Source organism: Megalobrama amblycephala, linkage group LG15, assembly GCF_018812025.1.
Source record: "Megalobrama amblycephala isolate DHTTF-2021 linkage group LG15, ASM1881202v1, whole genome shotgun sequence".
Lineage (NCBI taxonomy): Eukaryota > Metazoa > Chordata > Actinopteri > Cypriniformes > Xenocyprididae > Megalobrama > Megalobrama amblycephala.
The window spans coordinates 13,130,285-13,151,110 of record NC_063058.1 but is presented as its reverse complement, the minus strand read 5'-3'; the positions used below and the strand labels follow the sequence as shown (position 1 = coordinate 13,151,110).

The window sequence follows — 20,826 nt, the reverse complement described above, 5'->3', positions numbered from 1 at the left end:
AACGTAAACTGTTTGTTCTCAGTTGATATTGTTCGTTGAAGCTTACTGTATTATGTAGAAGAGTGTTGTGAGAAAGAGATTGAGTGAGTGAGTTTATTACCTGCATTCAGATTTAGCATTTTCCTTCAGGTCAGTCCTGTGTTCATAATAAAAAATCTGTTTAAATGTCCGATGTATTATCTTGTCCTTTTAACAGTTAAGGGGTTTTCCCATGACTGACAGCGCTATCAAGGCATTTGTCAGTTGCGTCTTGTTCCGTGTTCACAACAATTCAGTCTTTTCAATGTAAAAGTCTCTGACTGACACACTCATAAAGACAGTCTTTGCCGCCATCTAATGGCGTAATAATGTAACTTCTGTTGCTGTTCACGGTCAGGGACTATTTTTTCAGACGTATGGAAGGCTTTTAGTGAAAGTTTACTTCATGAAAGTTGCAATGATACATGTTTTTGGCTTTAATATTTGTATTGTGTGGTAACCGTTTTATAAAACCAATAAGGTACTCAAGGCCAGTGCTGTATCGTGAATAAGTCACAGCTGAAGGGGTCGTGCCTAACAAGCACAGCCTCTCGTACCATATTGCTTACTTATATTTAAATATATTAAAATAGAATGCAGTTATTTAGGCTGTTTACATGACGACGTTTTCAAATTAAAAAAAAAATATCCGTTTTGGCCGTTTATTTACACATCAACAGCATTTTGGTGGCCTGAAAACACTGTGATACTGTCACATAAGACATGTGTTTTATCCACTCAATATATATAACATGATGGTTTTATATATATTTGAGTTTTAATTGGGTTACATATTGTCTTAGCCATTATATTCCTCTTACTTATTTTAATGTGTGTATGTCTTTAAATGTGCATGGGTCTGCCTGTCATGTGACTGATCACATGACAGGAACCAGGAAGTAAGCCAGCATAAAGGAGGCAGCATGGCAAACAATTAACCCCTCATTGCAAACACACTAGCTGGACTGTGGAGTTATTTTTATGGATTTGCCTTTCCAGCAAATCACATCACTTTCCATGGACTTTGTATATACACCGGTGGACACTTTCACATTGGGACTCTTAAGTACTGTTTTAGGGTATGGTGCAAATGTACTCCCTGCTTTTAAGTTATTCTCGTTTTATTGTGTTGTTTTAAGTTCCTTGTGAATATTATAAATACACTTTATTTATTCATTTCTGTTGTCTGTCTCATCTTTATAAACACTCGAAACCTCTCACACAGCATAATCTGACCCCATTTTAATCAATGTAAAATCGACCGATAGGGCCGATCGTTACAACACAAACTTTTGAAAACGGGTTTCAAAGTGCGAGTTTTTGAAAATCATATCGTTGTCATTGGCACGTAAACTACAAAAACGTGAATCTGTGAAAACAGTGACGGCATGCACATGCGTATTATGTGTTTAGTCTATCCACCTTATTTTTCAATGCGGAAATAAGGCGTTTTTTGTGAATGTGCCAGACTTCTGATTTATTAGCCCCTATAGGGAAATAAGAAGAATTGGCTATGTTCAGAAGGTCAGTCTTGCCTCTCCAAGTCACATCATGGAGCTGTTGAAGAACTGTATAAGTAGGTTCTTAAATCAGATTCAAAGCCATGACCGATCCATACAACCCCCTGTGCGCAAGACTGGAATTGGAGTAAACGTTATGTATTGGAATAAACTTTATGAAAGATTAAATGTGCATGTAGCAGGAGCTCTGAATCTCTGATTTGCTGATGGTTGAAAAGAACCATTTCCAAAGAATGATTTGAATGAGTCACACTTTGGAAACAATTCTTTTCATTGATGCGGTCTTCAAGTTTAACTCAATGATTCACTGATCCAGTTGCAGTGGTTGTGGAGTTAACGGCTCACTGGCGAGAAAGAGTATCAATGAATAACGACTTGAAATCTCAGTCTGTTTGTGGCACAAAGCTCTCATATGACTTCAGAAGACTTGGAATATTCAATTACTGTAGCATTTCAGAACTTTTTTGGCATAGCAATGAATCTTTTATAGCTATCAATCAAGTGCACAGGAGATATTACATAAAAATTATATAAACGTTTAAGACAGCTGCCATATTTACCCATGAAGGCGAATGAGTTTAATCAAAACCTCCCCATAAAAATCCCTGTAGTTTAAGCAAGAATGGCACTCTATGAAAATACAGTATGTTCTGCTTGATGATGTTTATTTATAGCAGTGGAATCGCAGGGTTAATCTCTGTGGCCTAGTTTGTGGGCTGGTACTGAGGATAAAAGCTCACAGCGCAAATGAGAGACTGACTCACTGAATTCAACAGGATACACAATAAAACAGTTGCAAGATTCGAATCAAAGTGCCTATTATTGATGCTTATATCATTCACTGTGGTTGTGTATGTGCAGAAACAGAAATAATTTTTAGACTATTCTTGTATGTTGGCAACTTTAATTTCCCCAAGTAGAAATTCCAGGGCCCTCATTTATCAACAGTGCGTAGAAAAGGTTCTATATTTTGTCCAACGAGTGAAATTTAGAATGTGCCTAAGTACAAGAAAATCTGCATTTATCAAACGTGCGCACACAGTTCTTACGCACATGAGTAAGCAATCATTATTGATAAATCCCACATGTGCGTAAGTGCCATGCTTGTTCACGTTCAAGGTCATTAGCATTCGGAAACGCCTCCAATGAACCATATATGGTGACAAAACTTCCCTTTAAAAGTCACGTGATTGTGTTTTTTTCCTCACCGCAATAATAGCAAAGAGAGCTCTTGCCAAGCAGATCAGCATGATCTTGGAAAACGTGCTCTCTGGAGTGCATTGTTTGCAAAGTCTTCTAATAATGCAAGATAAAATAAAATAAAGATAAAGTTTACTTAATTTTTACAATGTTTTTGCACACATAAACTATTTAAGTAAATTTCAAATATGGGTTACTCTATTTAGCTAAGATAAGTAAAATTAAAAGTAACTTTAACTTTATCAGTAAAAAGTTGAGTAATTTCTATTTAGTTTAAAACTCTCTTGCAATATATTTTACACAAAACAATATAACACTGAATGAAACCATGCTGTTGATGTGTATGCTTTTACTTAGAAACATCTAAGCAGATAATATGAAAGATATTGTGTAGACATCATATCTACACATTAAAAGTAATGCTATAGTTGAACACAGAGACCTCAATACTTGGTACACAACACACAATGACGGTAACATTCGATGGAACATTTTTGAGTGTGATTGTGGCATTTTGAGTAGAAAATGAGCTCCAAATGTCACAAAATGTTAAGTTACTAAACCTAACCACAAAAGCAATGATAAAACAGTGTAAAAATAGTTGGAAAACAGCAAAATATTGACCTCATTAATTATTCAAGGCCCAGTGCATGATGGGAACACCAGTATCAGAAAAGTTGAGTAGTTTAACTTAATTTTATAATGTTGATGTTTACACTGTAATTTCTACAAGCTTAAATTGAGTACTACTAAATAACTTGTATTTGTTTTTTTGTTTTGTTTTTCTGTATTATTTACTTAACCATAATTTTTTTTTTTTTTTTTTTTTTTTTTTACAGTGACACCAATTACGTACTGTGTGTAAAACTAGACAGTTGATACATTGAGTGTTTTATAAATAAAGGAAACACAGGACATGTGGATTGCTTAATGCATACTGTGACACTCTTAAATGATTTTTGTGTGTAGTGTCACTATTCTACCACTAGATTATCTGCGTAAGCATGCTCAGAGGTGTGCTTATATTTACACACATTTCTACGTTTAAGTACAAGTTGGTGAATCCCACACTTTGCGTGAAACTGTTCTTACACACTCACTACGCACAAATCTGTCCGTATGCACCATTGATAAATGAGGGCCCTGGTGAGTGTAGACCTCTCTGAGGGTGTAACATTGTTAAAGATAGGATGGAAATAGGTATGGTTTTAGATCACCATGTGGTCAGTGCTTTCATCCCTGCTTTTAAAGGGATAGTTCACCCAAAAATGAAAATTATCCCATGATTTACTCACCCTCGAGCCATCCTAGGTGTAAATTACTTTATTTCGGTCAAACACAGAGCTATATTAAAATATATTCTGAATAGTAACTGGTATTTTGAAGCCCCAAAAAAGCACATCCATCACAAAAGAAATCCATACGACTCCGGGGGTTAATAAAGGCCTTCTGAAGTGAAAAATATCCATATTTATAACTTTATGCAATACATTATACAATATAACACTTTATACAATACAGGTTGTTTTAAAGCAGCTTTAAAAGTTATAAATAGGAAAATAACGATTCAGTGATGCAAACAGAATTCAGTTCACCTGTAAAGCAGCTCAAAAAAGACAATAGTAAAAAAGTCATTATTCAGTTGAAAAGTGGCCATATCCTTTACTCTTTTTGGGAATTTTTTTTCCTGAACATTGTAGGTCCACTTATAAAATGCTTCGTCATTCCAAACCTGTGTACTTTTCTTCTCTGGAACACAAAATGAGATATTTTGAAATATCTTAAATATCTTTGAAAGTGTCCATAGTCGTTAGTAGTGAGTAAATGATGACAGGTTTTGTTTTTTGTTTTTCTGATTGAACTAACTTTTTGTTACTGTACCTTTAAGATCTCTATGTAAGTGATCTCTGTTATGATTGGCTGTCTTTTAACATGGATTTCACTGCTTGGGTTTGTTGTTCGGTCCAATATAGTTAGCACTGCTTTACCCAGAGCTCTTTTAGATTGTATTATTTCACAATATTACCCCAAACGTTTTTATATTATATTATATATTTGAAATATTTTTTATATTATATTATAAAATTATATTTATAATATAATTCAAACAGCAACAGAAATTGATGCAAAATAAATGAATACATTAAAAACAGATAGGGAAGAAAAAAAAAGAGAGAGAGAAGCATTTTTAGACAATTTAAAATCTAGTACCACTGTCGAAAGTCAAGTCACCTTTATTTATATTGCGCTTTTTACAATGCAGATTGTGTCAAAGCATCTTTACAGTATATGATTTTGGCTGCACAGCAGCTCTTAAAGAAAATGGTGTCAATGCAGGCAGATCAAAGCACTGTTGAATGTCAAATGTCAAGTCAAATGTCAAGTGTCCCCAACTAAGCAAGCCAAAAGGCGACAGCGGCAAGGAACCCAAACTCCAACAGGTGGAAATCGTGTTTAAATATGTGTTTTTGCCATATAATGTAGGGGTGTGACTAGATCTCGTGTCGTTTTGCTTTGTATTTAAATAAAAAAACATTTAATTCAGTTGGATAACGGTCGCCGCCGCTCCATATTTACAGAGTTACGCACGATCACTGAAAGTGAAAGTAAACGTGAACACACATTCAAACGCGATTTCAATACCCCACATTTGAAAGCGGCTCCCTGATGAATGCAAATCTCTCTCAATATAAAACTATTTTAGGCTGGGCAGTGTAGTTGTAACCATCTCTTAGCTCTGTATCAAAGAAAAATTTGGTCTTATTTGCACTTTGAATATTGAGACTTATTGTAAAGTGTTACCCCTGCAGAATATTTTTTCATGTATTTCGCCTTTGATTTCTTAAAAATAGTGTGTAAAAATCTTGTCTCGTCTCGTGAACTCAATCTCGAGTCTCGTATCGTCTCGTGAGATACCGGTCTCGTCACACCCCTAATATCATGCCATAACTACAATCAGGATCATTACATTTGCACCATTAAATGGGAACTAAACCTTTGAACAACCATCATTATCAAGCAATCAATTAACTAAAAAAGTAATTTGGATCAAAAATGTTTGACTTTTTTGGAGCCCTTGTTATGTCACAACCTTGAAGATTTCTGAAGGAGCTATACATTGAAATAGGGTTGTCAAAAGTACAGACTTCGGTACCAAGTCGGTACTGAAATTTGAAAGATGTGACGATACCAGCATTTTCCCCTAGCGTGAGCAGATTCTTAAACACCTCTGATTGGCCATTGTGTTCACGCACTCAACAGATATGTCTGTGATTGGCTACAATGATCAACGCTTCAAAAACATTGTTGATACTCTTCACCGAGCGTTTACACAGATACACACGGGAGCCTTTGAAAGCAGGCGCCTATCAGCGGATCCCTAATGTATCCGCTGATAGATGGATCCGCTAATAGACGCCTGGTTTCAAATGCTGAAGAACGCCAAAGATGTCTATTTACAACAAGTTTTTGATGTGTTGATCATTGTAGCCAATCACAGACATATCTGTTGAGCGCGTGAACACAATGGCCAATTCATTTTAAAATGAAAACGATCCTCGCCTACACTGGCGTTTCCACAGCGTTTCAAAAACGATCTCCATCTATACTACACGACCGAAAACACGTCACATGACCGTTCATTCACACTGGGTATGCGCGTACAAGTGTAAACAGTTGCCTCTTGTGTAGGTAGGTAGCTTGAGTATTAGAAAATGCAGAGTTGAACTGCACAATGGCTGCTAAAAATGACAACAAAGCTAGCAAAGATTGCAGTTCTGTCTCCATGTTATTGTTTACATGGTCGTCAAGGAGATGCAGAGCGAATAGCCACAACATCTTTTTCAAAATTCTCCATTTTGGTCTGTTTACACTGAAACACAACCCAGTGGTTTCAAAATAAAATGGGCTCTGCAGCGTTTTTGAAAGTCTCAGTTTTCGAGGGTCGGAGTAGTGTAAACGATAGGCGTAGCTGTAGCAAAAGAGAAGAACCGCCAGAGGAGAACTGGCCCCCCGATTAAGCCTGGTTTCTCCCAAGGTTTTTTTCTCCATTTTAACACCTATTTGCCACCTGTTTGCCACCTGATGTCACCTGTTGGAGTTTGGGATCCTTGCCGCTGTCGCCTTTGGCTTGCTTAGTTGGGGACACTTGACATTTGACTTGACATTAAATATTCAACAGTATTCTTGACATTTATTCAACAGTGCTTTGATCTGCCTGCATTGACACTATTCTTTAAGAGCTGCTGTGCAGCAAAAATTATAAATAAGCTGCTTTGACACAATCTGCATTGTAAAAAGTGCTATATAAATAAAGGTGACTTGACTTGACTTGACAAAAGTCAAAATGCACGAAAATGCACTACTGTAAATGGGGCCTAATAATCCGCTCAACAGCGCTCATTTCATACTACTTTATGTATAGACCCTTTTTTGTTTTCTAAAAAATATCCCAAAATGTACACAACTTAAAAAAAAAAAATCACATAATGCAAATAAGTTATGAATATGAGAATATGGGCCCTATTTTAACGATCTGAAACGCAAGTGTCAAAGCGCGAAGCACAAGTAACTTTGTGGGCGGGTCTCGGCGCTGTTGCTATTTTCCCGGCGGGATAAATGGCTCTTGCGCCCAGCGCAAATCTAAAATGGGTTGGTCTGAAGTAGCTTCATTATTCATAGGTGTGGTTTGGGCGTAACGTGAAATAAACCAATCAGAGTGTCATCTCCCATTCCCTTTAAGAGCGAGATGCGCTCGCGCCATGGCGGATTGCTATTTACATGGCGTACACGTGATGAGTCAGTTAATATATATGTGTGTGTGTGTATTGGCACGATTGTTCAATTAATTAGCCAATTTCGTTCATCATTATAAGTAGTAATAGGCTGAATTGAAAATAGGTAGCCTAATTCTAATACACGCAATGACTATTCATCATTACATTTTTATATTTATGTACACAATAATATTCTTTTACACTGTAATCCTTTTGTTTTTAATATTTGGCATGTTTGTGTGATGCGCATCCCTGTGTGTAATAAGCAAAGTCAACGCGCACTGTGGACGCGCCCAGAGGCGCAGTTTCTACCAACGTGCTCTAACAAAAAAATATTGCGCCATTGACTTTAGACCAGGTTTGAGTTGGTCTATGGCGCAGTCTATTTTCAGCTCCTTAAAATAGCAATGCGCGGGCAATGCGCCTGAACACACCTCCTTTTTTGCGCTGAACCGCCCAGGGAGCGCAAGTTCATTCACTAGTTTAGCGACGTGCTTCTGTGGAGGGAAAAGCGCGCTTTGCGCGGGTGCAAAATAGGAATGACACATGCGTCGGTGTACAAAGTCAATTGCGCTGGGTGCAAGATAGGGCCCTATGAGAGTAACTTACTTTCACAAAAAAGTCTTATAATTCAAAGGTAACGATATTTTTGCATGATATGACTCCTGGAAAGGCCTTGAAATTGCATCACCAACTACTTCAAGCTTTCTCAGCAAGAAGTCAACCATCCCTCCTGTGCCTGAGGTCAGTTACGAAAGTACTATTAGATAAAATACAGAACTGATGGGCTGACCGAGTTCACCTCAACCGTGATGGTCAGGAACATTTGTACATCAAAGATTTACTGCAAACTGATGCAACCAAAGTTTCTCCAGTTCATGAAAGTGAATGAATTTTCCTCCGGTATACCTCAACCCCAAGGTGCCTTTATTTGGAGTCTCTGCGGTATGTGCAAATGTGGCGTGTAACAGAATTGTGCTTCTGATCTTCTCATATTGATCGCGTTTAGAGAATTCGCCGAGGGAGAGAAAGGAATCAATTTCACACCAACAGCAAGGAATAAACAATAACTCCCAGTTCTCTTCTGTCTGCTCGAGTCTAATGTCTTCTGACAGGCACCAAATACCGAGAATAAAATACACTCGGTTGAAAGTGTAGCCGGCTGTCTAATGTGAATATGTCTGTTCTATTTATCGGGCTTAAAAAGCTTTAACTGACATCGGCGAGAACAGGCATTCTCAGTATTGTACGTGGTCATCCGTGCTTTAGCATGCTAACTGATGCTAATCGTTTGTGACGCGCCCCATCAGAAGTGAGCGCCGTGAGTGCTTTCTGAAACGATCAGATTTTTCTGCTAGGCTGGAAAATGTTCTCGTTTTCCTCCCTTTAGCTTCGGGGTGTAACACCTCTGATGTTCTCTGCTGTGTTTTGTTGTGTTTTTTGGGGGCCTGAAGTCGTTGCGTTGAGCATGTGGAACGACGTGCCAGGACACCAGTCATCTAAACTGCTGTTGTGTTTTATTAATGCTTAACTCCCTGTGGATCAAAATGTGGCGGATCAGTCCTGTTGAGGTCACACAGCGGCGGTCGGGACAGGATTAGATCTACATCCCTTCTTCTCACAGACCTTCAGCAGTTTGGTGACTCAGTCCCTGGTGTCATTCAGCTATAAATCTCATATATATATTTATGTATATAAAACTTTATAGAGTTCTGCAGAGATGATGTATTTTTTTAAGCATCAGCCTGTTTCCATTAACAAAAACCCAATAGGATTTTTTCCATTGGCTTTTGGATTATTGCAGAAAATAAGCTTTGTGAGCAACAGAATATGATTCTTACACGTTTTGTTCATCATGATAATCTATACCAATGAACACAACTTTTATGAATCGGAGTGTCTATTTACACTACTGTAAGTGCAAATAGCGTTCCTTGTTTGGCTCCGCCCACTAATGTCTGGTTGGGCCACTCAAGTTTTAAAAAAGACGCACAGAATTCAATGTCTTTAGTGGCACAGCAATAAGTGAGTAAAGCCGGGCACACATTTAACGACTAGCTAAAACATTCTAAGACTGTGCTCAACACACAGCGATTGTTTCCTGCGACTGAAGCAGATTTAAATACTTACAAACAGGATTTGAACACCGACTGTAATCGCCGACTGAACGCAACTGGCTCGAATTGGACGCATTTGAGCATGATCAGTTATAAGTATCAATTAACATTAATAATCGGCCTTACAATCGTTAAATGTGTGTGCGGCTTAAGGCTCGCAGACCTGGTTTTTAATGCGATCGACGCGGTTTTGAATCCGCCTTTTGCCAAGCTCGCATTTATTTTCAATAAAAATAAAAATAATGTTCTAAAAGTGGAAATAAACTGCAAACGGGTTTTTAATAATATTAAAAGTGTTTAAAGGTGTAGGGAGGGTTTTTATTCTCCCAATAAGGCAGCATCCATTTAATAATTTTAATAAAATATAATCATCTACACTCTATGATATTATTGCATCCTGTTAATGTACAAAAATACTGAGGTGCAAATAGTATTTGCCAAGATAATGTATAGATAAGCATATAATTACTATTTACTCTTATTGCAAAGAACTGATACTTTTACATGGTGTAAATAGAACCTATCGCTATTTTCACCTAGTGTAAATAGCATATAGCTAAGAAAATGCTGCTATTGTTAGTGTAAATAGCATCTATCACTATTTAGCATCTTTTGCTGCCTTTATGAGTTTTGAAGCGTAAATACAATCCACTAGAAGTAATGTAGGCTAAACAATGTTGTGTTAAATAGTATCTAATTACTTATATTACTTATAATACTATATATATATATATATATATATATATATATATATATATATATATATATATATATATATATATATACACACACAAATTAAACGTCGCAATTTAAAAACATTGGAGTTTTTAATATTTTTATGCCGTAATTATTTCAGTTACTCTTCAAATTAATGTAGAAACAACATAAAGTTGTATATTTACAGTATATTTTAAATATTTGTTGTAATGGCATCTTTTATTAATTTATTAATTCATTAATTTATATATATATATATATATATATATATATATATATATATATATATATATAGGCAGTATCACTGATACTAATACTGCTACTGACATCTCTATGAAATTCATTTTTTAAAAACATTAATTATAGACAGCATTTAATTCATCATTACAGTATAACTGAACGCTATCAATTTCACCATTTATTAGACTTTTAAAAAATAACGACTTTTAATTTAAGTGAACTTAAAACAATCTTCACATAAACCCATTATACAAATGAATCAATTTTGACAGCCCTAATATATGGAAACCTGTTTCCGCCACTAAAAAAAAAAGCCACAAAAAAAAAAAAAAAAATTAATTGCGACTTTTTATCTCAGAATTCTGACTTTTTAACTTGCAATTGCGTGTTTATATCTCACAATTGTGAGTTATAAAGTCAGAATTCTGAGATAAAAAGTCAGAATTGCGTGATATAAATTCAGAATTCTGAGATATAAAGTCAGAATTGCGTGATATAAAGTCAGAATTCTGAGATATAAAGTCGCAATTGCAAGAAAAGAGTCAGAATTATGAGATAAAAAGTCGCAATTGCGAGAAAAAAGTCAGAATTTTGAGATATAAAGTCGCAATTGCAAGAAAAAAGTCAGAATTCTGAGATATAAAGTCGCAATTGCGAGAAAAAAGTCAGAATTCTGAGATATAAAGTCGCAATTGCGAGAAAAAAGTCAGAATTCTGAGATAAAAAGTCGCAATTGCGAGAAAAAAGTCAGAATTCTGAGACAAAAAGTCGCAATTGCGAGTTATAAAGTCAGAATTCTGAGATATAGTCGCAATTGCGAGAAAAAAGTCAGAATTCTGAGATAAAAAGTCGCAATTGCGAGAAAAAAGTCAGAATTTTGAGATATAAAGTCTGAGATAAAAATTGTCGCAATTGCGAGAAAAAAGTCAGAATTCTGAGATAAAAAGTCGCAATTGCGAGAAAAAAGTCAGAATTCTGAGATAAAAAGTCGCAATTGCGAGAAAAAAGTCAGAATTCTGAGATAAAAAGTCGCAATTGCGAGAAAAAAGTCAGAATTCTGAGATAAAAAGTCGCAATTGCGAGAAAAAAGTCAGAATTCTGAGATATAAAGTGCGCGAGAAAAAAGTCAGAATTCTGAGATAAAAAGTCGCAATTGCGAAAAAAAGTCGAATTCTGAATAAAAAGTGCAATTGCGAGTTATAAAGTCAGAATTCTGAGATATAAAGTCGCAACTTGCGCGAAAAAAGTCAGAATTCTGAGACAAAAAGTCGCAATTGCAAGTTAAAAAGTCAGAATTCTGAGATAAAAACTCACAATTTTTTTTTTTTTTTTTGTGGCGGAAACGGGCTTCCATACTAATATATAGGCTATCTAATGTAAGATTTTTTTGAAAGTCTCTTCTGCTCGTCAAGGCTGTATTTATTTGATGAAAAATCGAAATAAAAAATGCAATGTTATTGTGAAATATTATTACAATTTAAAATATTTTTTTTAATTTGAATACATTGTATAATGTAAAGTATTCCTGTGATCAAAGCTGAATTTTCCGCATCATTACTCCAGTCTTCAGTGTCACATGATCCTTCAGAAATCATTCTAATATGATGATTTGCTAAACGTTTCTTATTATCATCAATGTTGGATTATTTGGATTGAAGGATTATTTGATGAATAGAAAGTTCAAAAGAACAGCGTTTATTTGAAATAGAAATCTTTTGTAACATTATAAATGTCTTTACTGTCACTTTTGATTAATTTAATGCACCCTTTGCTGAAAAAAATTATTAATTTCTTTAAAACAAATAATAAAAAATGCTGATCCAAAACTTTTGAGGTCAGTATATATTACAGTGAGTGCTGGTCAATATGAGGTTCAGCAGTTTTTCCGTTCACTTCACCAGTATCTCTGAAAGTAATTTTAATTCTGGTCTTCCATGTGTCTTCTTGACAGTTTAAAGGTCAAGCGAACCTCCATGTGTTTGAAGACTGGTGTGGCTCCTCAGTCGCTCAGCTCAGGAAGAACCTGCATTTTCCTCTCTACCCCCATGTGAGTATGAATATAAAAGTCTGAGACTATTCTTCTTTCTTTATATTATCATCATAAATCTGAGTGTTTGGGTATTTTTGTCCCTCTTTTGCTGTATTGAGCAAGCTAAAAAGAACAAAACCCAATGATAATATTTTACAGCATCATTTGAATATGTATCAAACAAGTATGAACAAGTATCTTGTGCTTTAAAGGGTTAGTTCACCCAAAAATGAATTATCCACACCCGCAATACCTTTGTTAATCTTCGGAATGCAAATTAAGATATTTTTGTTGAAATCCGATGGCTCCGTGAGGCCTGCATAGCCAGCAATGACATTTCCTCTCTAAAGATCCATAAATGTACTAAAAACATATTTAAATCGGTTCATGTGAGTACAGTGGTTCAATATTAATATTATATGAATATTTTTGGTGCGCCAAAAAAACAAAATCACGACTTATTTAGTGATTATTTTCGTTTTAAAATGGCGTTTTAAAATGAAAACGATCCTCGTCTACACTAGCGTTTCCACAGCATTTCAGAAACAAGCTCCGTCTACACTACATGACTGAAAACGCATGTCACATGACTGTTCATGCACACTGGGCATGCGTGTACAAGTGTAAACAGTTGCCTCTTGCGCATGTAGATGGCTGCAGTATTTAAAAAATGCATAGTTTAACTGCACAATGGCTGCTAAAAATGACATCAAAGCCAGGAAAGTTCAGTCTTCATGTTATTGTTTACACGGTCGTCAAGGATACGCAGAGCAAACGTGGGCAGCCACGCGATTGTTTTCAAAAGTCTCCGTTTTGTTACGTTTACACTGAAACGTTTTCAAACTAAAACAGGCTCTGCAGTGCTTTCAAAAGTTTTTGAGGTTCGAAAACATCGACGTACTGTAAACAACAGGCGTAACCATAGCAAAACTTACGCACTAGTGTAAACAGGGCCTCAATTTAGTGCAGAATCTTACTTTTTTTGGTTCATTGTACTTTCTAAAACATTAAAAAAAAAATCCTAAAACTTGAAGGATGTTTGAACACTTGGATATGTCTTTTTGTTATTTTCTCGAGAATATTTTCATATTCATACTTCAAATCTCCCATAGACCAGATCACACATTCATGTATTCTGGGGTGATGGGTAGATGAAATTGGTTTGTCTATTGTCCTGGAGCGGCTAAAACTCAAACTCCCATCTCAAGAGACATCAGAAGTTTATAGGGAAAAACAATGAGAACATATTTTAAGGCGAAAACCATCAGTTGCTGTGCTTATCTATTCTGGAAACGATGGTTTCTGAAATATGACTAATGTACAGTAAAGCTGCAATGAGATATTTATTAATTCAAATGTTTAAATAGTTTGTACTCTTTTCATTGGCCCTGTGGCCAGTTTTTAGTGCAGGAAGCTTTAAAGAGGACAATTTGTTTTTAGATGACTAAGTTAATTATTAATATCAACACATAAATTATTGAGTATCTGTTTAGCTTGTATGATTTATGAGATACTGTTATAATTGAGTTTGTAGAGCAAAATGGAAACAGAATAATGCTATAAAAGGGGGAAATATCCCTGAAACAGAGATATGATGCGTCAATATACGGTCATTGGTGCCATAAACTTTAGTAGGGATATTTGAAAGCATGTTGTTTTGGTTTAAATGGCGGCTGTCGTGATGATATGAGAAACATAATTGAGTTTTAGAGTAATGTGACAGCGTTGTGTTTGGTTAGATTTGCATTTTAAAACACAAGCCCACGTCTCGCACTACAGCGGCCACGAATTTGCATGGGGAGCCTAGTGAAGCGTAACTGAAACGGTGGAAAGTAAATATTAGCAGAAAGCTGGGTAAACATGCGGCTATGTGATCGTTGGGAGGAATTTGCTCTTTAGAAGAACTTGTCAGTATGTTACACTCAGTTGGGAAATCCATTTCTCTTTCGTGGAAGAGAACTCCAGTGTTATTAGATTTTTGTAGGAGTTGCAAGGACAAATGCAATCTAAAACAAGTATTTTATTGGACATATATGCATTTAAAATGGACATGTCTGTTTTGATGACTAATCCTGCACTTAAGGGTGTGTCCAGATTTCCATCCAATCAAATGCTCTCTAAATACAAATGCCCTTCCCCCAATACCAACTCCTATTGGCTGTTATTAAAAAAAAAAAATGGAATGAGCCCTTCGATATGCCCTGCATAGATAATGTTCACACTGTTTCATAGGAAATAAGTTAATGCAAGTAATGAAACTGTGCTTGTTGAACTTTTTCATTGGTTCTTTAAAGGGATAGTTCACCTAAAAATGAAAATTCTGTTTTCAGTTCTTTCTTCTGTTGAAGATATTTTGAAGAATGTTGATAACCAAACAGTTGCTGGTCTCCATTAACTTCCATATTACTCTCCTGTGACCCAAGCATAGACTTTTGTCCACTAGTTGACGTTATATTTTAGCAAATTTCTCTGATGCCGTATGTGTCAGAGTTTTAAAGCAGATAGAGCAGGTTCACTCCTTGGTCTTTAAAATGGCTGACATTAATTTAGTGATCACCCTTATGGAAATATGATAATGTTTTGTAATTATCATTTAAATAAGACTAATTTTCAAATTGTCATAAATCAGCATCTCAGGAAATTGTTTTGGGGTTTCAAATCAGAATATGACTTTCTGTTACAAAACAGGACACCGATTTTTATATGGACACCAGGACTTAAAGCATGCAAGTCAGGCGTTTTGGGAGAAATGAAATATTCCTATTCCTATGAAATATTAGATATTCTTATGAAAATGTTGCCAACTGTTACTCCCATTATTACACTTCTTTTTTCATTACATGTTGCTCCAAGAACACATTAATATGCAAATTAGATACAATGTATCAGTGAATTGTACAGAATGGGAAAACCCGCATATGGCCATTTTACACACAAAGCGCATGAAGTAAAATAGTATATCAAATAATTCTGTTATATCTTTTTACAATGTTTGGTTAAAGAAAAACCTCAAACCTAAAAATTGATTGGTGAATGGAAAAAAAAAACACATTGTTTTTGCCTTTATATTCATGCCTTGTTATTTGTTTGAATAACAAAAATATATGCATAACATATTAATAAAATACTTTTTTTCAAAAATGTTTTTTTTTTTTCATTTGTTTCTTATGCTCCAAACAATATAATGACAATAATAATAATAATAAAAAAAACTAAATTCACAAAACTTTACTTTTTTTTTTCTTCTTTTTTTCTGGTTCTCAGGAGGGTATAGAAAAAAAATACTATGGAAGTCAGTGGGACTAGAAATGATTTGGTTACCAACATTCTTCAAAATATCTTCTTTTATGTTCATAAAGGTTTGACTGAATTGTCCCTTTAAGTGTAAATGTATTTGTTTAATACAAGTAAAATATACAGTTTAATTGTTGGTTTAGAAGTTATGAGATTATAAATGATATAGTTTTGATAATTAATTATGGACTTATTATTATTATTTGATTGCTTTTATTTTAGTATCACCTAGCCATATTCCAATGCTGTCATCATTTATTTATTAGATTTTTTTTTTCTTCAATTTGATGACTTTTAGTTTGGTATCACCTAGCCATATCCCAATTCTGTCATAATTAATTAATTTATTTATTTATTTATTTATTTAAATTTGATGACTTTTATTTTGGTATCACCTAACCATACCCCAATTCTGTCATTATTTATTTATTTATTTATTTGATTTTTTTTGTTGTTTTCTTCAATTTGATTACTTTTATTTTAGTTTCACCTAGCCATACCCCAATTCTGTCATTATTTATTTATTTATTTGATATTTTTTTTTTTGTTGTTGTTGTTGTTTTCTACAATTTGATGACTTTTAGTTTGGTATCACCTAGCCATATCCCAATTCTGTCATAATTAATTAATTTATTTATTTATTTATTTAAATTTGATGACTTTTATTTTGGTTTCACCTAGCCATATCCCAATTCTGTCATAATTAATGAATGAATTTATTTATTTATTTATTTAAATTTGATGACTTTTATTTTGGTATCACCTAACCATACCCCAATTCTGTCATTATTTATTTATTTATTTATTTGATTTTTTTTTTTTTTTTTTTTCTTCAATTTGATGACTTTTATTTTGGTTTCACCTAGCCATATCCCAATTCTGTCTTAATTAATTAATTAATTAATTAATTAATTAATTAATTAAAATTTGATGACTTTTATTTTGGTATCAGCTAACCATATCCCAATTCTGTCATTATTTATTTATTTATTTGATTTTTTTTTTCTTCAATTTGATGACTTTTATTTTGGTTTCACCTAGCCATATCCCAATTCTGTCTTAATTAATTAATTAATTAATTAATTAATTAATTAATTAAAATTTGATGACTTTTATTTTGGTATCAGCTAACCATATCCCAATTCTGTCATTATTTATTTATTTATTTGATTTTTTTTTTTTCTTCAATTTGATGACTTTTATTTTGGTTTCACCTAGCCATATCCCAATTCTGTCATAATTAATTAATTAATTAATTAATTAATTAATTTAAATTTGATGACTTTTATTTTGGTCTCACCTAGCCATATCCCAATTCTGTCATAATTAATTAATTAATTTAATTAAATTTGATGACTTTTATTTTGGTATCACCTAGCCATATCCCAATAGACCCTTTTCATGGACTGTGATGACGCGTTTTAACAGTAATCAATATCATAAATCTTAAAAGTATAATATATAAAAAGTTATATATAAAAGTTTTTTATATTTTAATTAAAAAAAAAAAAATAACATATATACATTTATAAGCCTATACTTATCATTATATTACCTTTGCATCAAATTACAAAAAACGAGTTAACGCTGCTGTGAGGGTGTTTCTAATACAGCGGCTATGGGAGTGACGGTAAAAATTACATCTTTCTCTCTAAAAAAATATATTTAATGTATTCTCTCATTCACCGCTATTGAATTTTACCCAACTATGACGACTTCCGCTTCTGAGAAACCCGTAAATGTGAAAAGGGTCTATACTTTATTTATTTGTTTGATGCCTTTTATTTTGGGATCACCTAGCCATATCCTAATTATGTCATAATTTATTTATTAGCTTTTTTTAATTTTTTTTTTTTTTAATTATTTGATTAGTTTTATTTTGCTATCACCTGTCCATGTCACAATTCTGTTATTCTGAATTATACCTTTAATTTATCGTGAACCACCTTTTTGTTGATGATTATCAGGATTTGGAAGGTGTGTCTGAAAAGCTCAACCCTCTCTCACCATGTGGGTGGTTTCATTTAATTGAAAGCCCCTGCAGGTTGTAATGGGTGGAATTATACAGTACGCTTCTCCTGAACTGTCATTGTGAATTCTGTTTGGTTCAGACCACCTACACAGTCCTCCCACCTCAACTTTTACCTTGTGATTTATTTATTTATTTATTCTTTTTTTGGCAGGCCTGTTTTTATAGATCACAGCCCAAAAAGTCTGACAGAACTCACCCAAAATTAAAAGCACGTACAGACGCATACTGTGAAAACAGTTACTCTCTGCTCCGGAAACTCTTCTCTCTGTTCCTCTGTTTCTTTTTCTCCATCTTTCTGTCTTTGTGATTTTATAAACAGATGACAGATAGCAGAGATTCTGGTCTCTCACACATTGTGTATAACTGAATAGACACAGCAGGAGCGGCTTCAAAACTCACACAGGCATTTGAAATACAATATGACATAAGTTGGCATCATTATATATCAGTGATTGATTTTTGACAACTATCAGAATTATCATTGTTTATTTTATTTTGTTTTAAACTTTTTTTGTCATGTCTTGATTAGTTATATTTGCCTTTTCCCCATTAAATATTTTATTGTAAAAAATGTCATTGTTTTACTCTTATCCCAGACACAGGCTTAAAATATGAAGGGAAAAAATCCATCTTAAACTGTGATAATCTAAACATACAGTGGATTAAACATAAACTCATCAAAGATGACTGTAAAAATAAACCTGCATTGTTTATCCTTTTGATCTTTAATTCATAAAATTAGCAAAAATCTAACCTTTCATTGAAGGAAAAGAATTGAAAGTGGGGGGAAAATCACATTATAAAACAAATGTTTTTCTCCAATACACGTTGGCCACAATTATTGGCACCTCTAGAATTAGAGATAGTAAAATATCTCTGAAGTATATTCCCATTCATAATTACATTTTTTAGCACACCAGGGTGATCATGAAAATGAAATTGTCCAGCCATGATTTCCGGTTTCACAGGAATGTAAACATGAGGCCAAATTCCCGTAATCATTCATCACAATGAGAAAAGCCAAAGAATATAGTTCTGATGTGGAGCAAAAGATTGTTGAGCTTCACAAAATAGAAAATGGCTGTAAGAGAATAGCTAAAGCATTGAAAATTCCCATTTCCACTATCAGGGCAATAATTAAGAAGTTCCAATCAACTAAAGATGTTACAAATCTGCCTGGAAGAGGACGTGTGTCTAAATCGTCCTAATGTGAAGTGAGGAGGAGAGTTTGAGTGGCCAAAGACTCTCCAAGGACCACAGCTGGAGAATTGCATATTCAGTTGTCAGACAAGACTGGAACTTCAAACTGGACCGGCTTCTATGGTTGGATGAAACTAAAAAAAGAGCTTTTTGGCAGCAAACCCACCAGATGGGTTTGGTGCACACATGGATAAAAAGTACCCCATGCCCACGGTTAAATATACTGCTGGATCTTTAATGTTGTGGGTCTATTTTTCTGCTGGAGGTCCGGGACATCTTGTTCAGAGACATGGCATCATGGATTCTATCAAATACCAACAGATAAAAAATCTAAACCTGACCGCTTTTGCTAGAAATCCAATAATGGGTCGTGGTTGGATTTTTTATTTTATTTTTTTTATACACATTATGACCCAATATATCTTCACTCACCCCACCACAATGATATTTTACATACTAATTTCATATTCATACATTTAACCTCTCCAGACGAGAACTACTGTAAAGAAGTTGGCTGTGGCTCCCAAATGGAAGAACTACGGCCTGAGGATATTTGGATACATTCTACCTTACAAGGATGGTAAATGCTCTTTTGTATTAAAAGCCAACATTTCTAGTAGATATTTGTCATGGTGACAAACGGGATACAGAATGTAGAACAGGGACATTCTCTCACAATCACACACACACACACACAGCTGTTATCAAAGAAGTGTATACTACTACTACACATACAAGAAGGATCAATGTTACCTGCCACTTACAGTGTCTGTCGGTCTCATTTGTCCAGGTGATTTTCAGTTTGCGGTTTCTTCTGATGATAACTCAGAGTTCTGGTTGAGTTCAGATGAAAGCCCTCTCAATGCACGTCTGCTGGCCTATGTGGGAAAGGTAAGGGATTTAAGATTGGGAATGCTATGTTTTAATGCTTACGATGAATATAACACACACACACACACACACACACACACACACACACATATATATATATATATATATATATATATATATATATATATATATATATATATATATATATATATATATATATATATATATATATATGCATTTTAATATAATTTCTATAATTTAATTATATAAGTGTTTTACTTAAGTAAATATATATTGTACATTACATTGTGTATTAGGGATGTGCCCGAAGCCAAATACCTCATTCAGAAAGGAAATTATGTATTCTATGGAGCCCCTAAAGGGACATGGTGATGGAAAAAATGTGAGATGTGAGGAAAAAATATCTTTCAAAGCTTTTGCCTCCTCTCGCAATTATATAGTTGGGTAATTATATTGTATATAATTTGGGGGCACAGGGCTCGAAATTAACTTTTTTACTTGGTAGCACTGCTGCTCCCAACTTCAAAAGATTTGGAGCACCAGCAAAAGTTTAGGAGCACCACAACTAAAATGTGTGTGTAGGGCTCAACATTAAGCCTTGTCATTCACTTTTCCGAGTAAAAAAGTTGCTTGTCGGGCAAAAATATGATTTTTCTGTTGTAAAAATAATTTATTCTGAAGCAACATTCTCATCAGTGTTCACTCAGCTTTGATATATTTAAATCTGCATATTTGTGATATTTACCCAGAGGGCTTTCTTTTTTTTTTTTTTTACCTTTTATAAAGGGCATTTTTCCCCCTAATCTTATTAAATGTATGCTTGATCTTTCAT

General features: G+C 34.3%; 1 protein-coding gene across 1 annotated transcript in view; it reads left to right on the top strand.

Moving 5' to 3' along the window:
• Positions 1-20,826, top strand: part of b4galnt4a (beta-1,4-N-acetyl-galactosaminyl transferase 4a) — a 211,140-nt gene that overhangs the window by 115,960 nt on the left and 74,354 nt on the right. The window contains exons 4-6 of the mRNA XM_048158247.1: positions 12,539-12,634; positions 19,632-19,722; positions 19,933-20,033. Coding sequence (XP_048014204.1) covers positions 12,539-12,634; positions 19,632-19,722; positions 19,933-20,033 — 288 coding nt within the window. The remainder of the gene's footprint in view (positions 1-12,538; positions 12,635-19,631; positions 19,723-19,932; positions 20,034-20,826) is intronic.